Here is a 19789-nt window from a genome sequence, read left to right on the forward strand (position 1 = left end):
ACTTCAATTCATACATCTGATGCATTTTGCTTCAGGTGACTGATGTATATATATATCTCTCTATATATATAGATATAGATATGTATATGTATATACATATCTATATCTATATATGGTATACGTTAAGTGGACTCATAAAGAATTCAAGGGTCATTTTTCACATAAAAACCTTTCCCTGTTCCGCATGCAGACACTGACTGAGTGACTAAATGTGTTGCAAAGAGGTTGTTTTAGATCCTTCTATCACGTTATAGGTCTCATGTGTCTCAACAGACATGACGTATAGTTAGATGTACATATCATCACCCAGATCACTGCAGAGAGGAGCCTGATGCAGATATCAGATGTTTTATCTCCCATCATGAACCGGCTGGTAATGAATACAGAAGCTGCTGTGGTAATGAGGACTGTTCACATTTACACCTTTTGCCATCCATCCATCCATCCATCTGCAACCGCTTATCCCGTTAGGGGTCGTCCACCTTTTGCGCACACAAATGAATTATTTTAAAATGAGACGTGCACTCAAAACCACGAGCAACGCTGTCGCGGAACGCTGTCTTTGCGGAGCTTCTGTTTTTCAGGCGGGTGTCCGCGGCACACCGAGACGGAAAAATCTTGACTTTTTCAAACGCAGCGAGCGCACCACAGGTCTGCTACGTTTATCTTTAACCAACCGAACTCTTCGGTCTCTGCTCCGGCTCCACTCTGACTAGCTTTGTTTAAGGGTGTGCCAAACTAGCCGCTAGGCAAAGTGTGTTACTTGGTGACATCACCACGTTACGGAACAAAAGGCGGGACTTTAATCAAGACATTTCAGGCAGTTCAGGAGCAGTGCTTCTGTGGGGGAGAGCAGCTCCCTTTGGCCTGGACTTTGGGTTTATAACTCTGCAGACCTTTTACATGCACTAAAACTATATTATATACTATATACTATATAAACTATATACTATATAACACACTAAAGGAAAGAGAAACAGCACAAAAGCATGATAGGTTCCCTTCAGCCAATCAGCTGCTCAGGACTTGCTTCACTCTTTCCGTCCAAGAACATCACAACATCTGGTCGAAAGGTCGGCCAAATTGAAGAAGACAAATGAAGCGGTTAAGCTCCTGTGAGGGATTTGCGGTCCGCAACTTCATCTTCATCATCGTCATCGCAGCACGCAGGTTTTGGTTGCTTAGTAACGGCAGGCGCGACAGTAGCGCAACCTCCAAAGCACCTTGGATAAAAGGATGAAAGTGGTACGGCTGGCGTTTTCTATATGTGAACAGCCCCTTAGAGGGAGTTGACGGTGCCGAACCAGGACCAAATAAATCTGATCAGATTGTTGTTTGACTCGGACGCCATGTTGAAAACAGTCGAGCCGAAACCGTTTGACCGTCCGATCGGAGGTCAGAGCTTCACGAGCAGTGATTGACAGCTGCTGTAGAGACTCCTGATTGGTTGTTTTCCTTCAGCGCTGTGAATGAACCGGAGGACACCGGGGGACACCGGGGGACAGATTATCTGTCTCATGCACTACTCTCAGGATTTAGCAACCGTTGAGCGAATATGACAAAAAGCTATTTTTATTAAAGTTACTGACGGTAGTTTTAAATCTTCAGCTGCACAGTTCCTTTCTTTTTACAGACCTTTTAAAGATTGAGGGAGATGGTGTGTGTGTGTTTGTGTGTTTGTGTGTGTGTGTGTGCGTTTGTGTGTGTGTGTTTGTGTGTTTGTGTGTGTGTGTGTGCGTGCGTTTGTGTGTGTGTGTGTGTGCGTTTGTGTGTGCGTGTGTGTGTGTGTGTTGAATGCTGTAATTTCAGTGTTCGTAGCTCCCAACCAGTAACACATGTTTGTGATGGGAGCGCCGCTGCTTTAAATGAATCCTTCGCCCACATAAGAAGTCAATGAACAGCACAACACAGATTATGTCTTCAATTACATTTAAAAGAATACAACGAGGCCCAAAATGATGATGATGATGATGATGATGATGATGATAAAGATTTCCATATGAGGAAGGAGCATTCCCGGAGCAGCGTGTTCTCTTTGGAGAGTACAAATATTCCTGTGAAACACTTCCAGTCATCCAAACAGCCAACAGTTATGTAAGAACACTATGAAACAGCAGAGTTTGATTTTTTCTTATGATGAGAAAGTGAAGTTTTGATAATGTGACGATTCATCGTGATGACAAACGTAAACCAGAGACGTTACACTGAAGCAGAAACTCTGGCAGAGACGGAGACGCTGATCGTCCTTTAATGACGTGCCTGGATGATAAACTGGCATTTCAAACAACACAGAGGAATGCAATCATCCACGTTTAATATTAGAGCATCATAAATCTGAATGTTATTCACAAACATATATTGGGCCTGCTTTCACATCGTCATGTCAAACTGAATGTTATCGTCTATTCAGGGACAGTTTAGGAGGAAGTTGTTCTTTCCCTACTTTGCTGTTTTTGATGTCTCTGTGAATGTCATCAGCCTCACGGTTCATCAGCGACAGGAACACAAGAAGATGCCGTGGACCTGCGACCGGCCGTGGTAATAACGAGGAAGTGAGATGACATCATATATAGAGCGTCAATGCCTGCGTAGGGAGGAGGTCGGGTGCTTGGGACTTGTTTTCTGTACTTATGTACTTCTACTACTTATGTGACGTTGATTCCGTACGTATTTTAAGCCCAACCATGTTTTATTTCCTAAACCTATCTAAAGTGGTTTTGTTGCATAAACCTAACTGAGACGTTACCGTAGTTTGTGACGCGAGAAGACGTTTCACAACGTTAACCCCGTGGCATGACATGACCCACGAAAAGCTTCAAATGTGTAATCATGACACGCGTAATGTCCTTAAAGGTCCAGTATGGAGCATCTGCTGGTATCTAGCGGTGAGGTTGCAGGTTGCAACCAGCTGAAGCGTCTCCCGTGTGCCGAGCGTGTTGGAGAGCTAAAACATGGCTGTTCCTCTCTGGAGACGGTTGTTGTTGTCAGAGTAGCGGAGGTCATCTGGAGCAGAGCCAGTGTGTAGAGTGTGTGTGTGTGTGTGTGTGTGTATGTGGGAAGTGAGTGGTGAAGTGTAGCAGTTGTGTACTCTCTCTTTGCGTTGTGTTATGAATGATGTCCACACACCGTCACGTTTGGCTCCAACTCGCCATTTATTCTGATAATACAGAGATGATGTTAGATCTCCCACAGTCAGTCTCACAGCGACAAAGCTTCTCAAAGATGCACGGAGACGGCACATGCAGACTGTTCACAAGTTATTTACATACAAGCTAACATTAATACAAATATAAAAATATACAACATGTACCTGATAATACAGAGATGATGTTAGATCTCCCACAGTCAGTCTCACAGCGGCAAAGCTTCTCAAAGATGCTAAAACAAAATGATATCAGTTGAAGTTGCTGTTGATTAGCCAGCTAGCTTTAACTAAGCTAGCAAAGTCACCGACAACGTGGCGTGTTCAACAAAGTACAATCAAAGAGGCAACTAATATCAACATTCAGCATTTTCTCTAGTACTTTGTAAGCGTAGCTCGACATACAATTTACAGAAACACAATTTTACCCATAAAAACAAGGCTTATGCTCTTTATATTTACGGAGCTAATTCAAAGTCAACCTACCACGGAGACGGCACATGCAGACTGTTGACCAGATGCGGGGTGCACCTGTCAAGTCTGCAGGGGCGCAGTAGAGGGCGCTAATGCTACGTACACACAACGGTCTCCATGGCAACCTCCATTATAATCAGATATCAGAGTAAATAATATATAAAATGAATAATAATAATTAAATAATAAAGTAAATAATAAAGTAAATAATAAAGTAAATAATAAAGTAAATAACACGATATTGAAACAGATGACATATAATACATTCATTCAGTGTACATACATATAAACATATTAAGACAGAGTTAGTAATGGCAAGTGTAATCATTAACTCCGCTACAGAAGCAAGAGAGAGAGAGAGAGCGGCGGCGGCAGGAGTGAAGAACGATATCGACTCCGGCCCAAGCGGGATTAATCACGACTAAATATTTGAATGGATTGACAGCCGTAGAAGCGGCGTCACTTTGTGACGACGGCGGCCGTCAATCGGCACAAACGTCTGTTTATGTCGTGACTTCATACGGTTCAGAGTTTGTATTCGCTCCGTCTTTTCCTTTTTAAAGTCTCTATGTACGTTCATTTCATAATTATTTGCATCACATTTATTGACATCCTGTTTGTAAATGCATTATTTTATGTCTTATAATGTGTAGAAATGATCTCTTAGCCCACACGTTGAAGGAAGTCGAGATCAAACGTTATTTTCAGAACTCTGAGACAAAGATTTGTGATTTTGGTCTTGATAAACAAAAAGGAGGTGATTTGTCTCTGACGTTTAGTGAGTCGAGGTATAAAGATGCACTAAATGAAAATATGAAAGGTGTGTACCTCCAAGGTGTCCATCAGTAAAGTACCAGAGTAGATGAAGTAACTTTCCACCGCCGGTTATCGGTGTGTAAACACACACACACACACACACACACACACACACGCGTTGCAACACTCTACGCTTCATGCCACTCTCTCTCGGCTCTCCTCAGCGAACCTCGTGCCACTGACCTGCACGCTCGCAGCCGATGACGCTAGCGGCCGTGCGCTCCGGTCAATATTTGTGCAGGCAGATGGTGTTCCAGAAAGTCCCCTCAGGACCCCTCCGGGTCGGGCTGTTTATCGACGAGCGCGGCCAAAACAAACACAGGTAAACAGCTGATGACGTCAGCAGAGATGATACCAGCCTGTCAATCATCAGTCATCCTTCAGCTGCTCTTTGGAACGACTTTTATTTGACCGGTCAACGTTGTATGCATCAAAATTTAGATTTACCAGAGAGCCTCACCAAGTTTAGCCTTAAATCGATTTCCACCTGCTCTTCACGGGTAACACACCTTTGGTTTAACGGGATGTAAACTGAAGTCAGGCTTTGGTTGAGGTGAACATAGCCTTTATCTGCAAACCAAAGTGTCACGTATCAAAGCTGAATCACCGGAGTTAACTCCCACCTATCCTCCTCCTCCTCCTCACCTTTTCCTAACAACTCTTCTGTCAAACTACAGTCAGTTTCCATCATGCCTCTTTCTACTAATCTCTTCCTGTCCTATATATTTCTCTCACATTCAGAGCACAAAGCTCAGGAGGCTGTTTGTGCTCTGAAAGGAAACTTTGCTTAATGCTGCAGAAAGAAATCAAAGTTTCCGCTCTTCTACCTTTTTGATACCAAGCTGCTTGAATGTAAGAACTATGAAATATCTCTTGATCACACGTCCTCCCTCATCACATGCTCAGTGATCTCAGTGTTCTGTCCTCCCACCAGCTCCTCTTTGACTCCTTCTACACAAAGTCAGCATCAACAAACAGGGTGCAACTAATGTTCCCTGGCCTTTTCATAGTCATATGATACGCAGTAATCAGAAGTGAACTATTGTTACCTGCTGCAGCAGGGAGGAGCAGTGTGAGATACTGTATGAGATCATCTAAAGTTAAAACCTTCAACATTCTCATTAAATATAAAGAAGTTTATTCTGAAGACTGAAGCGGAAACTTGACACTCACGGAAAAAAAGAAAGAAGATATCATACAAACCGTTGTCTGAGGATACATTGGAGACAAAGATATAGATGTGGACTAAAGGCTGGACTTACAGGCACAAATTAGTCTCCTCACAGTATAAACAGTTGTCAGGCTCATTCTGGACATCAGAATCTTTTTGGCGGTTCCCTCAAACTCCTGTTACGCTGTTACCCTGTTACGCTGTTACACTGTTACCCTGTTACACTGTTACCCTGTTACCCTGTTACACTGTTACCCTGTTGCCCTGTTACGCTGTTACCCTGTTACCCTGTTACCCTGTTACGCTGTTACCCTGTTACACTGTTACCCTGTTACCCTGTTACACTGTTACCCTGTTACACTGTTACCCTGTTACCCTGTTACACTGTTACCCTGTTACCCTGTTACACTGTTACCCTGTTACGCTGTTACGCTGTTACCCTGTTACCCTGTTACGCTGTTACCCTGTTACCCTGTTACGCTGTTACGCTGTTACACTGTTACCCTGTTACCCTGTTACCCTGTTACACTGTTACCCTGTTACGCTGTTACGCTGTTACACTGTTACCGTTACCCTGTTACACTGTTACCCTGTTACACTGTTACCCTGTTGCCCTGTTAAGCTGTTACACTGTTACCCTGTTACACTGTTACCCTGTTACCCTGTTACGCTGTTACACTGTTACCCTGTTACTCTGTTACTCTGTTACACTGTTACCCTGTTGCCCTGTTACGCTGTTACCCTGTTACCCTGTTACGCTGTTACCCTGTTACCCTGTTACGCTGTTACACTGTTACCCTGTTACACTGTTACCCTGTTACCCTGTTGCCCTGTTACCCTGTTACCCTGTTACCCTGTTACCCTGTTACTCTGTTACACTGTTACCCTGTTGCCCTGTTACCCTGTTACCCTGTTACCCTGTTACACTGTTACCCTGTTACACTGTTACGCTGTTACACTGTTACCCTGTTACACTGTTACCCTGTTGCCCTGTTACCCTGTTACCCTGTTACGCTGTTACCCTGTTACCCTGTTACGCTGTTACGCCGTGGGCTGCAGCCTCATGTGGATATTTTGAATATCTGAGTGAACGTATGTGTGATATCTCTGCAGCGAGGGCGTGTTTGTTCACACCCAGCAAGTTGAGAGCAGCTTATCTAAACTCTGGATAGTTTGATAACAGTGTCACTCAAACAAGACATCATTTTTAACTCCAGGAGAATTGAATTTAATCCAAATGCCCCAGAAGACAACAGTTAATGTGTTGACATCTGATAGCAGCACTTCCTGTTGGAAGGACGACTATAAAAACACAAGCAGCTGTCTGAAACAGAGCTCACATTCAGCTTCTTCCTGTGAACGCCAGAGATAAAATGAATAAAAGCCTGTTCCGCTTTGCTAAAATTACAAAGCATGAAATTGAATTTGTTTTGCATCATCACTGCAGTGCACACAACACCTCGGTCATGTTCCAGCTGGAGGATGTCACACATTCTCCAGCCTTCAAGAAATGACACCGGAGCTGTACAGGACCGTGGTTCTCAGTGTGAAACTCTGCACCCTGTCAGGTATGTACAGTATCCGTCATCCAGAACAGCAGCTGCTCTATCCAGGGAACCATCCAGTGCACACGCTGATCCTGGAGATATCAGGAGGCATGCATATATATATATATCTGAATGCTGCAGTCGCTCTGAACCAGTAAACACGTTACATAACGCTCCATCAACAGGCCTTTCATTTCAGTGGCGGTGACAAACACTGCTTTCCATTACCAGCTTTAAAAGCTGTCATGTGTCAGCAGGCAGTGAACTCACCGCTGACGGCGGCGCGGCAGAAGGCCGTCTGCTTCGTGTCCAAACACACGAGACACAACGCGGTTGTTAATCCGTCTCCGTTAGTTACCGTCAGTCAATCATAATGAGACGATAAGCATGCTGATCATTAGTTACGGTGACTGATGACTTCATCCTGGTTTGTTTAAACTAGGAGAAAGACGGTCTGTCTTTTTCACTACAGCACAGTCGCACAGCAGCTCGTGAAATAGTCACAAAATGTAATGTGTTTTTTTAAACAGAAAGGTTTTATATTGTGATATTTACTGAAAATGATAAACAATCCAGCCAACAGCAGCCTCAGGAAACCTTCAGGTGATCTCCTCCAGCCTGCTGCCTCCTTATTCAGGTGATCTCCTCCAGCCTGCTGCCTCCTTATTCAGGTGATCTCCTCCAGCCTGCTGCCTCCTTATTCAGGTGATCTCCTCCAGCCTGCTGCCTCCTTATTCAGGTGATCTCCCTCCAGCCTGCTGCCTCCTTATTCAGGTGATCTCCTCCAGCCTGCTGCCTCCTTATTCAGGTGATCTCCCTCCAGCCTGCTGCCTCCTTATTCAGGTGATCTCCTCCAGCCTGCTGCCTCCTTATTCAGGTGATCTCCCTCCAGCCTGCTGCCTCCTTATTCAGGTGATCTCCCTCCAGCCTGCTGCCTCCTTATTCAGGTGATCTCCTCCAGCCTGCTGCCTCCTTATTCAGGTGATCTCCCTCCAGCCTGCTGCCTCCTTATTCAGGTGATCTCCTCCAGCCTGCTGCCTCCTTATTCAGGTGATCTCCCTCCAGCCTGCTGCCTCCTTATTCAGGTGATCTCCCTCCAGCCTGCTGCCTCCTTATTCAGGTGATCTCCTCCAGCCTGCTGCCTCCTTATTCAGGTGATCTCCTCCAGCCTGCTGCCTCCTTATTCAGGTGATCTCCCTCCAGCCTGCTGCCTCCTTATTCAGGTGATCTCCTCCAGCCTGCTGCCTCCTTATTCAGGTGATCTCCTCCAGCCTGCTGCCTCCTTATTCAGGTGATCTCCTCCAGCCTGCTGCCTCCTTATTCAGGTGATCTCCCTCCAGCCTGCTGCCTCCTTATTCTGGTGATCTCCCTCCAGCCTGCTGCCTCCTTATTCAGGTGTTTGTAGTGAAACGAGGAGATATCGTATCAGACGTCTCGTTTCAACTTCACCAATCAGTCGTTCCTCGTCCGTTGCGGCGCTTTCAAAGTGAGTGCCGGGAGTAAATAGAAACAGGGCGTCTGACAAAAGTTCAGCTCTAAACTGTGCAGCGCTTCGTCGCTTGTGGCCAGTTAAGAGTCGGACACTCCGATAGAAAACAATGCAATCAAACCGATTTTGTCACGTACACTTGTAATATGTAGCTACACACATCCTGATACTTTAGACCTCCCTGCGTTGTACACATCACATTCCAACCTTAAAGTTCAAACTGCGCCTGTGGTGTGTCGGATCTGGTGGTATCTAGTGAGGTGAGGAGATTACAACCAACTGAAGCCTCTCCCGTGTGCCGAGCGTGTTGGAGAGCTACGGTGGCCGACGCGATAATGTGAATGGCGATGTAAGAGTAGCGTGGGTCATTTAGGGCAGAGCCAGTGCGTGTGAAGTGAGTGGTGAAGCAAGAGAGAGAGAGAGAGTTTGGTTTGTCCGTTCTGGGCTACTGTAGAAACATGGCGGACCCCGTGGAGATATAAACGGCTCATTATAAGGTCACGAAAACACGACCGTTCTTATTATCAGGTGATTATACATTAAAGAAAACCATTTCTGCCTGTAGATCCCCTGAATGTTAAACACTGGTCCTTTAACGGCGAAGATGTTTGTGAATAACTTTTATCTTTACCAGGATCTAGCCTGAACTGGAAGAGGAAACGTTTGTCGTCACCAGGAGCGACTCTTTGTGCGAGGAAGCTTCATAAATACGGCCCAGTTAACTAAGTCATAATATTCTCCTGTTAATGTTGCGTTGGGCCGTATGGATCCTGATGAAATGACTTTTCCACACAGGAACTTCAGTCAGTAGTGGAGCTTCTCTTTGAGAGAAGAAGCACTGTGTACTTTCAGTGTGTGAATGTGTAAATGTTTCCCTCGTAGCGCTCCTCCGTTCCTCAGACGGACTCCACTAACAGTTCTGTTTAAGATCCAATGCAGCTTGAAGTCCAAATTACCAGCTCGTCCTCTCTTACACGTCTCTTTCTATCAAACACTCACAGACCGAGACTGGACATCACATCCCCACCTCCCTTTACTTATAGAACCGCTGCTGTGTGTTACAGCCAGGGTTGGAAATTAGCACCCACCACTGCCAATTTACCTGCATTTGGCGGGTGGCGGAGAAAATCGTTAAATCGTTAGGCCATCCGGCACTTTGGCAGGCAGGGAAACCGCTAGAGATGGAACAGAGAACCGGTTCCCGTTAAGAACGGGTTATTAGTTGTCCTCTTTCTTGACATCTCATGTCTCCGTGACCATCGATTCCTCTTATTGATGCTTTCCCACAGTTACGCTGCACAATGACGCAGACGCACGCTGCATCATGTTTCAGTTTGTTTGACCGGAGACACGGCGGAGAGAAAAAAAAGCTCTCAACAGCGTGGCGCTACTAAACCTGAGGGGACGCACCCTATTTCTACCTGATAAAGAGACACTGAACAACAAACCTGTTCACATCAGCAGGAGAGTTAGTAACGTTAGCTGTTAGCAGCCGTTAGCAGCTCAGTCCTGACTGGATAAATAACGGAGATACTAACGTTAACGGAGGTGCCATTGAGTTATTGTTATGAGGCGTTCAGGGTCGGCTCAGGAAAAATGACTATTGGGTAAAGGTAAATTAGTTATCACGATGTGTTCAAATGTAATCTGGTAAAATTTAGTTTTTGGTGAGAAACTTGAATAAATCCAGATGTTTGAGCAATATAAAATAGATATTAGAGAGAGAACTATGACCTATTTAACTTCATAACACTAGCTCTAAGCAGCTTGGCAAGATTTATTTTTTTAATCAAAGCAAATATTTAAATATTCATAATCACTTAAATTGTGTGTTTTTATGCAAATAGCCACTATAGATGACAATAACAAAGTAGAGTAAAGTACAGTGTACACTACCCTCCCTCCATGGTGTAATTCCAACACTATAATTTACCGTGTATATAATGTTTTTATGTTAAATATATGGAACATTGAATGACATCAGATCTAAAATGTTATTCCTTCATTTACTGAGATTTCAAAATTGGCAGATAAAAAAAAATACTCTACTGCCGCAGTGGCAGGAAGTGAAGAAAGGTCATTCAGACCCTGATTACAACACAAATAACAGTTAAATGTGCCATAACCACTGCTCTGGGAGCTCTGGTGGGAGCTCTGGGAGCAGCTCTGGGAGCAGCTCTGGGAGCTCTCTGGGAGCAGCTCTTGGAGCTCTGGGATCTGATTACTGCTGCTGTCTGTGGACCAGGAGGATATCATGGTACGTTTACTTGCTTGTTGACTGAGCGATACGGTTTCACTGCAGCGCGTCCTGACACCCTATAGGCTCACGGGGTATCGGATTCACTCTGCCTACATGGAAATAAAGACAAATGGAAAAATCATTTACTGCTTTTGGAACAATCGCCTGTCTCTGTCGGAGCGAGACGGGCTCCTCGTTAACCGGAGAAAGTGGCGTTCAGGGACCTGCTACTGACTGTTTTAAGTCATTCTAACACCTCTGATCTCCTCACCGTGCTCTCTGAGATGAAACCTGCTTTGATTTGACTCAAAACAGGACTTTGTTTTATTTCCCAGAGTGCCCTATTTTCCCCCTAACCCAGTTAGTGTGCAGCTCATCAGTGCTGGGACTCCGATACGCCGGCCGGGCCGCAGCAGAGGGCTTCATACACTCTGAGAAACAAAGGAGTGTTGTTGCTATGAAAAGGGTTCCCTGTGAATCAGTGATGGAGGTAAAGATTGGTTTCCATATTCCAGTGGCGCATCTAGAGAAATATTCCTGGGGTGGCAGAAATATCACGTAATAATCACAGGAGCCAACAAGACCCCGAGGTACTTGAACTCCTTCACTTGGGGTAAGGACTCATTCCCTACCCGGAGTTCTAGACCACATGAAAGTAAATGCACCCAAAACACATTGAGGACGAACGGTGATCCGATGGGCCGAACCACCTCCGGAGGCGTTCAGGGACTCGTCGTGACCACGTTGAACACAAGTGTAAATTCAGTTGGGTTTTCGGGGCCCGTCATGCGGCTGTGGCCGTCCACTAAACTGTACCTCTTTTTGTGAGAGTGTAAACTGGCTGCCAGATTCCCAGACCCAGTGGACCAGGAACATTTGGCACGGGGCTTGTTGTGGCCGGGTCGGCGTTTGAAGGATGAACAGTGACACAGTGAGTGGAAGCAGGAATCAGACAATGGACCTTTATTCTGCCTGCCTGAGGTTGTGGTGAAGTCCAGCACACAAAGCCGGAGCCCCATTCTGTCCTATCAGCACGGCAGAGAGGCCTTAATGAGGTCTCATGGGAGGTGTAGTGTTTTTATTAATGTGAAGGCATGTCAGGCTGCAGCGATGTGCTATGTCAGCTGAGGTTGTGCTGCTGTGTGTTCACAGTCGGTCTCACTTTGTACTCGTGATGGAAGTGGGGCAGAAGGATGTGAGGTCACTCAAGAGATGTGAACGAGCTGCCGAGGGATGTTCCCCAGTTTCAGAGAAGATGTGTGAATGTGTTGGTTTGTATGAACGCACTTTAACTTCTGCTGACTTCCTGAACTTCACCAGCTGAGTGGAAACTCTGACCTGTCAGGGTACCACCCCTCACTGGAATCATCCTCTGAATGGAGAGACAAAGCCCCTTCTGGTGTCCCTGATGGGACCTCATGATGTACGGTAGTCAACGGAGACAGGCAGAATGAATCCCACATGTTTACAGGGTCTGACATTACCTTCCTTCACTTCCTGCCTCTGTGGTAGACAAGGGTTTATTTTAATCTGCCACTTTTGAAATCTCTGCACTAAATGAAGGAATAACATTTTAGATCTGATGTCATTCAATGTTCCATATATTTAACATAAAAACATTATATACACAGTAAATTACAGTGTTTGAATTACACCGTGGAGGGAGGGTAGTGTACTCAGTACTGAACTGTACTTTGTTATTGTCATCTATAGTGGCTGTTTGCATTAAAGCACACAATTTAAGTGATTATGAATATTTAAATATTTGCTTTGATCAAAAAAGTCTTGTCAAACTGCTTAGAGCTAGTGTTAGGAAGTTCAACAGGTCATAATTCTCTCTAATATCTATTTTATATTGATGTGAAAACATCTCCTTCAAACAACTGGATTTATTCAAGTTTATCACCAAAAACTACATTTTACCAGATTACATTTGAACACATCATGATGACGTTGTAATTTACCTTTACCCAGAATTCATTTTCCCTGAGCAGACCCTGAACGTCTCATAACAATAACTCAATGGCACCTCCGTTAACGTTAGTATCTCCGTTATTTATCCAGTCAGGACTGAGCTGCTAACGGCTGCTAACAGCTAACGTTACTAACTCTCCTGCTGATGTGAACAGGTTTGTTGTTCAGTGTCTCTTTATCAGGTAGAAATAGGGTGCGTCCCCTCAGGTTTAGTAGCGCCACGCTGTTGAGAGCTTTTTTTTCTCTCCGCCGTGTCTCCGGTCAAACAAACTGAAACATGATGCAGCGTGCGTCTGCGTCATTGTGCAGCGTAACTGTGGGAAAGCATCAATAAGAGGAATCGATGGTCACGGAGACATGAGATGTCAAGAAAGAGGACAACTACTGTTCTCTGTTCCATCTCTAGTGTTTTCTCTGCCTGCCAACGTGACGGATGTCCTGATGATTTCACCCGCCACTGTCAACAACCTACCCGCTGGTGGCGGGTGCTAAGTTCAGACCCTGGAACGTATCCTCATACAACGGTTCGTATGATATCTTACGAAGAAGTTATTCCTCATTCTTCGTTAGTTTTCCTACGCTCGTTAACATGCATACAATCTTTTCAAAATAAACTTCACAGGAAAAAGCTTCCTTTGGTTTAGGCAACAAACAGCTTCGGTTAGGTTGAGGAAAAGATGGTGGTTTGGCTTGAAATAATTCAGAAAGTGGCGTTACTTAAGTGTGTAACTTACGTGACAATTAAATCAACTATGCCTTCTGGTTTCAGACGGGACCCAAACGCCGGTCTCCTGGTGAGAGTCCCGTGTTTTTGTACCTCCTCCCGACGCTGCGTTTGCCGCTCTTTGTATTTCCTGTTTCAAGTTTATATGTATTAAATTGATTTACTGACAGTAATGTTACCTTTGAACAGACGTAGCATATAGTACATGTATAACCCAACAGGAAAAGGGAACCGAGGTTCTGCCGGGTTCCGAGCTCGCTCAACTCTTATTGGAGCACAGAGCGTAAAGGGGCGGGACTTAGGAAGGGTCAGTTATCTTCCGTCAGACTGAGTCAAGGTGTAAGGCAAAGCGTGTCTTCCATGCTAATGTGATAATGGAGAGAGTTCACAGTCAGGACAGATGTAATCATGTGTGACCCGGTGTTACGCTGCTGAGAGGAGCCTGGCAGCGCTGCTCACTAACAGACCGCCACATTGTGCTGATGCTATTGTCCTTCGTTCCACTTCTTTCTAGCCGGCCTCTTGGGAGGCCAGCGCTGTCGTACAGCTGGCGTCCTCGTCGTCCCCGCTGCTATATTACAGTCATAAAGCAGCTCTGTGGTTCTGTCAGGCAGGAGGGGCGGGGGGGTACAGAGATAAATCTAGACAAAGAAGATATATGAAATGTGCACTGTAGAAGCTGGGAATCAAGAAGTCTTCAGGTGGTTGCAGGATCACCTGACCTGGTTGTGTGGCGGCTGATGGCTGATGTATTCTGCTGATACCTGAGGTTCACTTCCTCGTCCTACCTTTCCTGTCCCCAGGTCTTAAATTAGAGAAGGGATAGATTACGCTACACAATACCTCAGTGTGAAGAACCAAAGCTCAAATTACAACGTCAGTCTCATCTGGTTGGCCTCGGTCGGCCTTCGCTCAGACACGACGTGGCGTCACTCTGCAGACTCTCCGTCTGAGCAGCAGCGTGTTCACTTCCAGCTGGAATCACCGGATTCCTCACGTCAAAGGAGAAACCAGGTTTCCTCCAAGAGTTCAGGGCCTGTTACACCCCCCCCCCCGCTATACCTGACAGAACAGATATAGACTGTAAACAGGAAGTGGACAGGCTACAGGCTACAGACTACAGCCTACAGGCTACAGGCTACAGGCTACAGGCTACAGGCTACAGGCTACAGACTACAGGCTACAGGCTACAGACTACAGCCTACAGACTACAGACTACAGGTTACAGGCTACAGGCTACAGGCTACAGGCTACAGACTACAGGTTACAGGCTACAGGCTACAGGCTACAGGCTAAAGGCTACAGGCTACAGACTACAGCCTACAGACTACAGGTTACAGGCTACAGACTACAGGCTACAGGCTACAGACTACAGCCTACAGGCTACAGGCTACAGGCTACAGGCTACAGACTACAGCCTACAGACTACAGACTACAGGTTACAGGCTACAGGCTAAAGGCTACAGGCTACAGACTACAGCCTACAGACTACAGGTTACAGGCTACAGGCTAAAGGCTACAGGCTACAGACTACAGGCTACAGCCTACAGGCTACAGACTACAGCCTACAGGCTACAGGCTACAGACTACAGACTACAGGTTACAGGCTACAGACTACAGGCTACAGGCTACAGACTACAGCCTACAGGCTACAGGCTACAGACTACAGGTTACAGGCTACAGGCTACAGGCTACAGACTACAGACTACAGGTTACAGGCTACAGGCTACAGGCTACAGACTACAGGCTACAGGCTACAGGCTACAGACTACAGGTTACAGGCTACAGGCTACAGGCTACAGGCTACAGACTACAACCTACAGGCTACAGGCTACAGGCTACAGGCTACAGCCTACAGGCTACAGGCTACAGGCTACAGCCTACAGGCTACAGGCTACAGGCTACAGGCTACAGGCTACAGACTACAGGTTACAGGCTACAGGCTACAGACTACAGGTTACAGGCTACAGGCTACAGACTACAGACTACAGGTTACAGACTACAGCCTACAGGCTACAGGCTACAGGCTACAGGCTACAGGCTACAGACTACAGGCTAAAGCCTACAGGCTACAGACTACAGCCTACAGGCTACAGACTACAGGCTACAGACTACAGACTACAGCCTACAGACTACAGGTTACAGGCTACAGGCTACAGCCTACAGGCTACAGGCTACAGCCTACAGGCTACAGGCTACAGCCTACAGGCTACAGACTACAGACTACAGGCTACAGGCTGCAGACTACAGCCTACAGGCTACAGGCTACAGACTACAGGCTACAGGCTACAGGCTACAGGCTACAGGCTACAGCCTACAGGCTACAGGCTACAGGCTACAGGCTACAGACTACAGCCTACAGGCTACAGCCTACAGGCTACGGCCTACGGGCTACGGGCTACAGGCTACAGACTACAGGTTACAGGCTACAGGCTACAGGCTACAGGCTACAGCCTACAGGCTACAGGCTACAGGCTACAGCCTACAGGCTACAGACTACAGACTACAGGTTACAGGCTACAGCCTACAGGCTACAGACTACAGGTTACAGGCTACAGGCTACAGGCTACAGGCTACAAACTACAGCCTACAGACTACAGCCTACAGGCTACAGGCTACAGCCTACAGCCTACAGGCTACAGGCTACAGGCTACAGGCTACAGCCTACAGGCTACAGACTACAGACTACAGCCTACAGGTTACAGGCTACAGGCTACAGGCTACAGACTACAGCCTACAGGCTACAGGCTACAGGCTACAGCCTACAGGCTACAGGCTACAGGCTACAGCCTACAGCCTACAGGCTACAGCCTGCAGGCTGCAGGCTACGGGCTACGGACTACGGACTACGGACTACGGGCTACGGGCTACGGGCTACGGACTACGGCCTACGGGCTACGGGCTGCAGGCTGCAGGCTACAGGCTACAGGCTACAGACTACAGACTACAGCCTACAGGCTACAGACTACAGACTACAGCCTACAGGCTACAGGCTACAGACTACAGACTACAGGCTACAGCCTACAGGCTACAGACTACAGGCTACAGGCTACAGACTATGAGGAAGCAATCCCTTTTAAACTATATAAAAATGTGATAAACAATGATAAAAGTATTAATCCTATAACACTGTTTTTACTACTGAAACAGCATACAATCATAGTGCTGCTGTATTGATCCCAGTGCTGTAATACTCACACTGGCCACTGTAACTCACAGCTCTAGTGATGTAATGCTGATCCAAGCAACCTTGCAGCTGCAGGGGGCCCAAAACAGGGAATCTGGCAGAGGAGGTACCAAGATCATATAGGAGGTACCAAGATCATATGTATGGTAGAGGAGGGACCAAGATCATATGTATGGTAGAGGGTATATGCTGATTAGTAAGACAGAGACCAGTAGAATTGAGGAATACTACGATTTATGATGACAGGAAAAGAGGGGTGAGTTCTTTGTTCCAAGTATATAAGGTTATGATGTAAGGAACACGGGCAGTTGCGTCCGGACAGACGTGTCCGGACCTGCTCGGGTTTTGGTTGTGTTTATGTCTGTTGATATTAAACACCATGAAAACTCTGCTTTTTGCAAAATACTTGTACAGCATTATGTGATTCATTTGAGTAACCTGTGTTGACTTTCTGACACCATTAAAATTGAACCTGAAGAACATTGAGCTGGGATCTCTGCCGTTCTTAGCCCAAGGCTTGAGATTTCCAGACTCAACAACTACAGGCTACAGACTACAGCCTACAGGCTACAGGCTACAGGCTACAGGCTACAGACTACAGGCTACAGACTACAGCCTACAGGCTACAGGCTACAGACTACAGCCTACAGACTACAGGCTACAGACTACAGCCTACAGGCTACAGGCTACAGGCTACAGACTACAGCCTACAGACTACAGCCTACAGACTACAGGCTACAGACTACAGACTACAGACTACAGCCTACAGGCTACAGGCTACAGACTACAGCCTACAGGCTACAGCCTACAGCCTACAGGCTACAGGCTACAGACTACAGGCTACAGACTACAGCCTACAGGCTACAGGCTACAGGCTACAGGCTACAGACTACAGCCTACAGGCTACAGGCTACAGGCTACAGGCTACAGGCTACAGGCTACAGACTACAGGCTACAGACTACAGCCTACAGGCTACAGGCTACAGGCTACAGGCTACAGACTACAGCCTACAGGCTACAGGCTACAGGCTACAGGCTACAGCCTACAGCCTACAGGCTACAGGCTACAGACTACAGCCTACAGACTACAGCCTACAGGCTACAGGCTACAGACTACAGCCTACAGGCTACAGGCTACAGACTACAGCCTACAGGCTACAGGCTACAGGCTACAGGCTACAGACTACAGCCTACAGGCTACAGACTACAGCCTACAGCCTACAGGCTACAGGCTACAGCCTACAGGCTACAGGCTACAGGCTACAGCCTACAGGCTACAGGCTACAGGCTACAGCCTACAGGCTACAGGCTACAGGCTACAGGCTACAGCCTACAGGCTACAGGCTACAGACTACAGCCTACAGGCTACAGGCTACAGCCTACAGGTTACAGGCTACAGGCTACAGGCTACAGACTACAGCCTACAGGCTACAGCCTACAGGCTACAGGCTACAGACTACAGCCTACAGCCTACAGGCTACAGGCTACAGGCTACAGCCTACAGGCTACAGACTACAGCCTACAGGCTACAGGCTACAGACTACAGACTACAGCCTACAGGCTACAGGCTACAGCCTACAGGCTACAGGCTACAGACTACAGCCTACAGCCTACAGGCTACAGGCTACAGGCTACAGACCGGTCCTCTGTTCCGACAACACACACCCTCCTGACACCGCCGTCTGAATATATACGGGCTTACCGGGGCTCAAGCCCCCCGGGCCCGACCCTGTAAAGGGGCCCGACCCTGTATAGGGGCCCGACCATGTAACGGGGCCCGACCATGTAAAGGGGCCCGACCATGTAACGGGGCCCGACCCTGTAAAGGGGCCCGACCATGTAACGGGGCCTGACCATGTGAAGGGGCCCGACCATGTAACGGGGCCCGACCATGTAAGGGGGCCCGACCACGTAATGGGGCCCGACCACGTAATGGGGCCCGACCACGTAAAGGGGCCCGACCATGTGAAGGGGCCCGACCATGTAATGGGGCCCGACCATGTGAAGGGGCCCGACCATGTAAAGGGGCCCGACCATCTAAAGGGGCCCGACCATGTAAGGGGGCCCGACCACGTAATGGGGCCCGACCACGTAAAGGGGCCCGACCACGTAAAGGGGCCCGACCATGTGAAGGGGCCCGACCATGTAAAGGGGCCCGACCATGTAAAGGGGCCCGACCACGTAATGGGGCCCGACCACGTAATGGGGCCCGACCACGTAAAGGGGCCCGACCACGTAAAGGGGCCCGACCACGTGAAGGGGCCCGACCATGTAAAGGGGCCCGACCATGTAAAGGTGCCCGACAATGTAAGGAGGCCCACGAGGCTCCAGGGGAAAACAATAAAGATATAATTCACAGAGAGAAGAGAAAGCGGGCGCTCAACAGGATGCTCCATGCACAAAGACACAACGGCGGTGGTGTTTTCTACTCCGACACAACCAAGACTGAATATCCTACCAGAGGTCCGGCAGCAGTTGAAGGTCGATGACATCATTCTGCATAATAAGTAGCCATGTGCTTCTGTTTACGCTGTGTGCGTCTGAGCTCAGACGGTCAAATTCACGGGAAACGTCGTTGAAAGAAACAAAAATCAAACATGGTAGACTTCCTGTCGGGACGTCGTGAGGCGTCCCAGACGCGGTGTCGGTTGTCGTGTACTGTGACACGCTACACCAGATAAAAAACGTGTGTTTCCATCATCATCATCATCATGTCATCAGGATCAGTCAGGATCAGTCAGGATCATTCAGGATCAGTCAGGATCATTCAGGATCAGTCAGGATCATTCAGGATCAGTCAGGATCAGTCAGGATCAGTCAGGATCATTCAGGATCAGTCAGAATCATTCAGGATCATTCAGGATCAGTCAGGATCAGTCAGAATCATTCAGGATCATTCAGGATCAGTCAGAATCATTCAGGATCAGTCAGGATCAGTCAGGATCAGTCAGGCAGCAGCTGAACTTCTGATAACTGTACGCTGGATAATATCTGACTGAGTGACTGAATCATCTTCATCGCACAGT

General features: G+C 47.2%; 1 protein-coding gene across 1 annotated transcript; it reads left to right on the forward strand.

Annotated features, from left to right (window-relative positions):
- Window positions 1-13604: 13604 nt before the first annotated feature.
- Window positions 13605-19411, forward strand: LOC141776690 (uncharacterized). The gene is made up of 2 exons (XM_074650444.1): window positions 13605-13646; window positions 18519-19411. Exons 1-2 carry the CDS (start codon window positions 13605-13607, stop codon window positions 19113-19115), a joined length of 639 nt encoding a protein of 212 aa, XP_074506545.1. The 3' UTR covers window positions 19116-19411.
- The last annotated feature ends 378 nt before the right edge of the window (window positions 19412-19789 follow it).

The sequence above is a fragment of the Sebastes fasciatus genome, chromosome 1, assembly GCF_043250625.1.
Source record: "Sebastes fasciatus isolate fSebFas1 chromosome 1, fSebFas1.pri, whole genome shotgun sequence".
Taxonomy (NCBI): Eukaryota; Metazoa; Chordata; class Actinopteri; order Perciformes; family Sebastidae; genus Sebastes; species Sebastes fasciatus.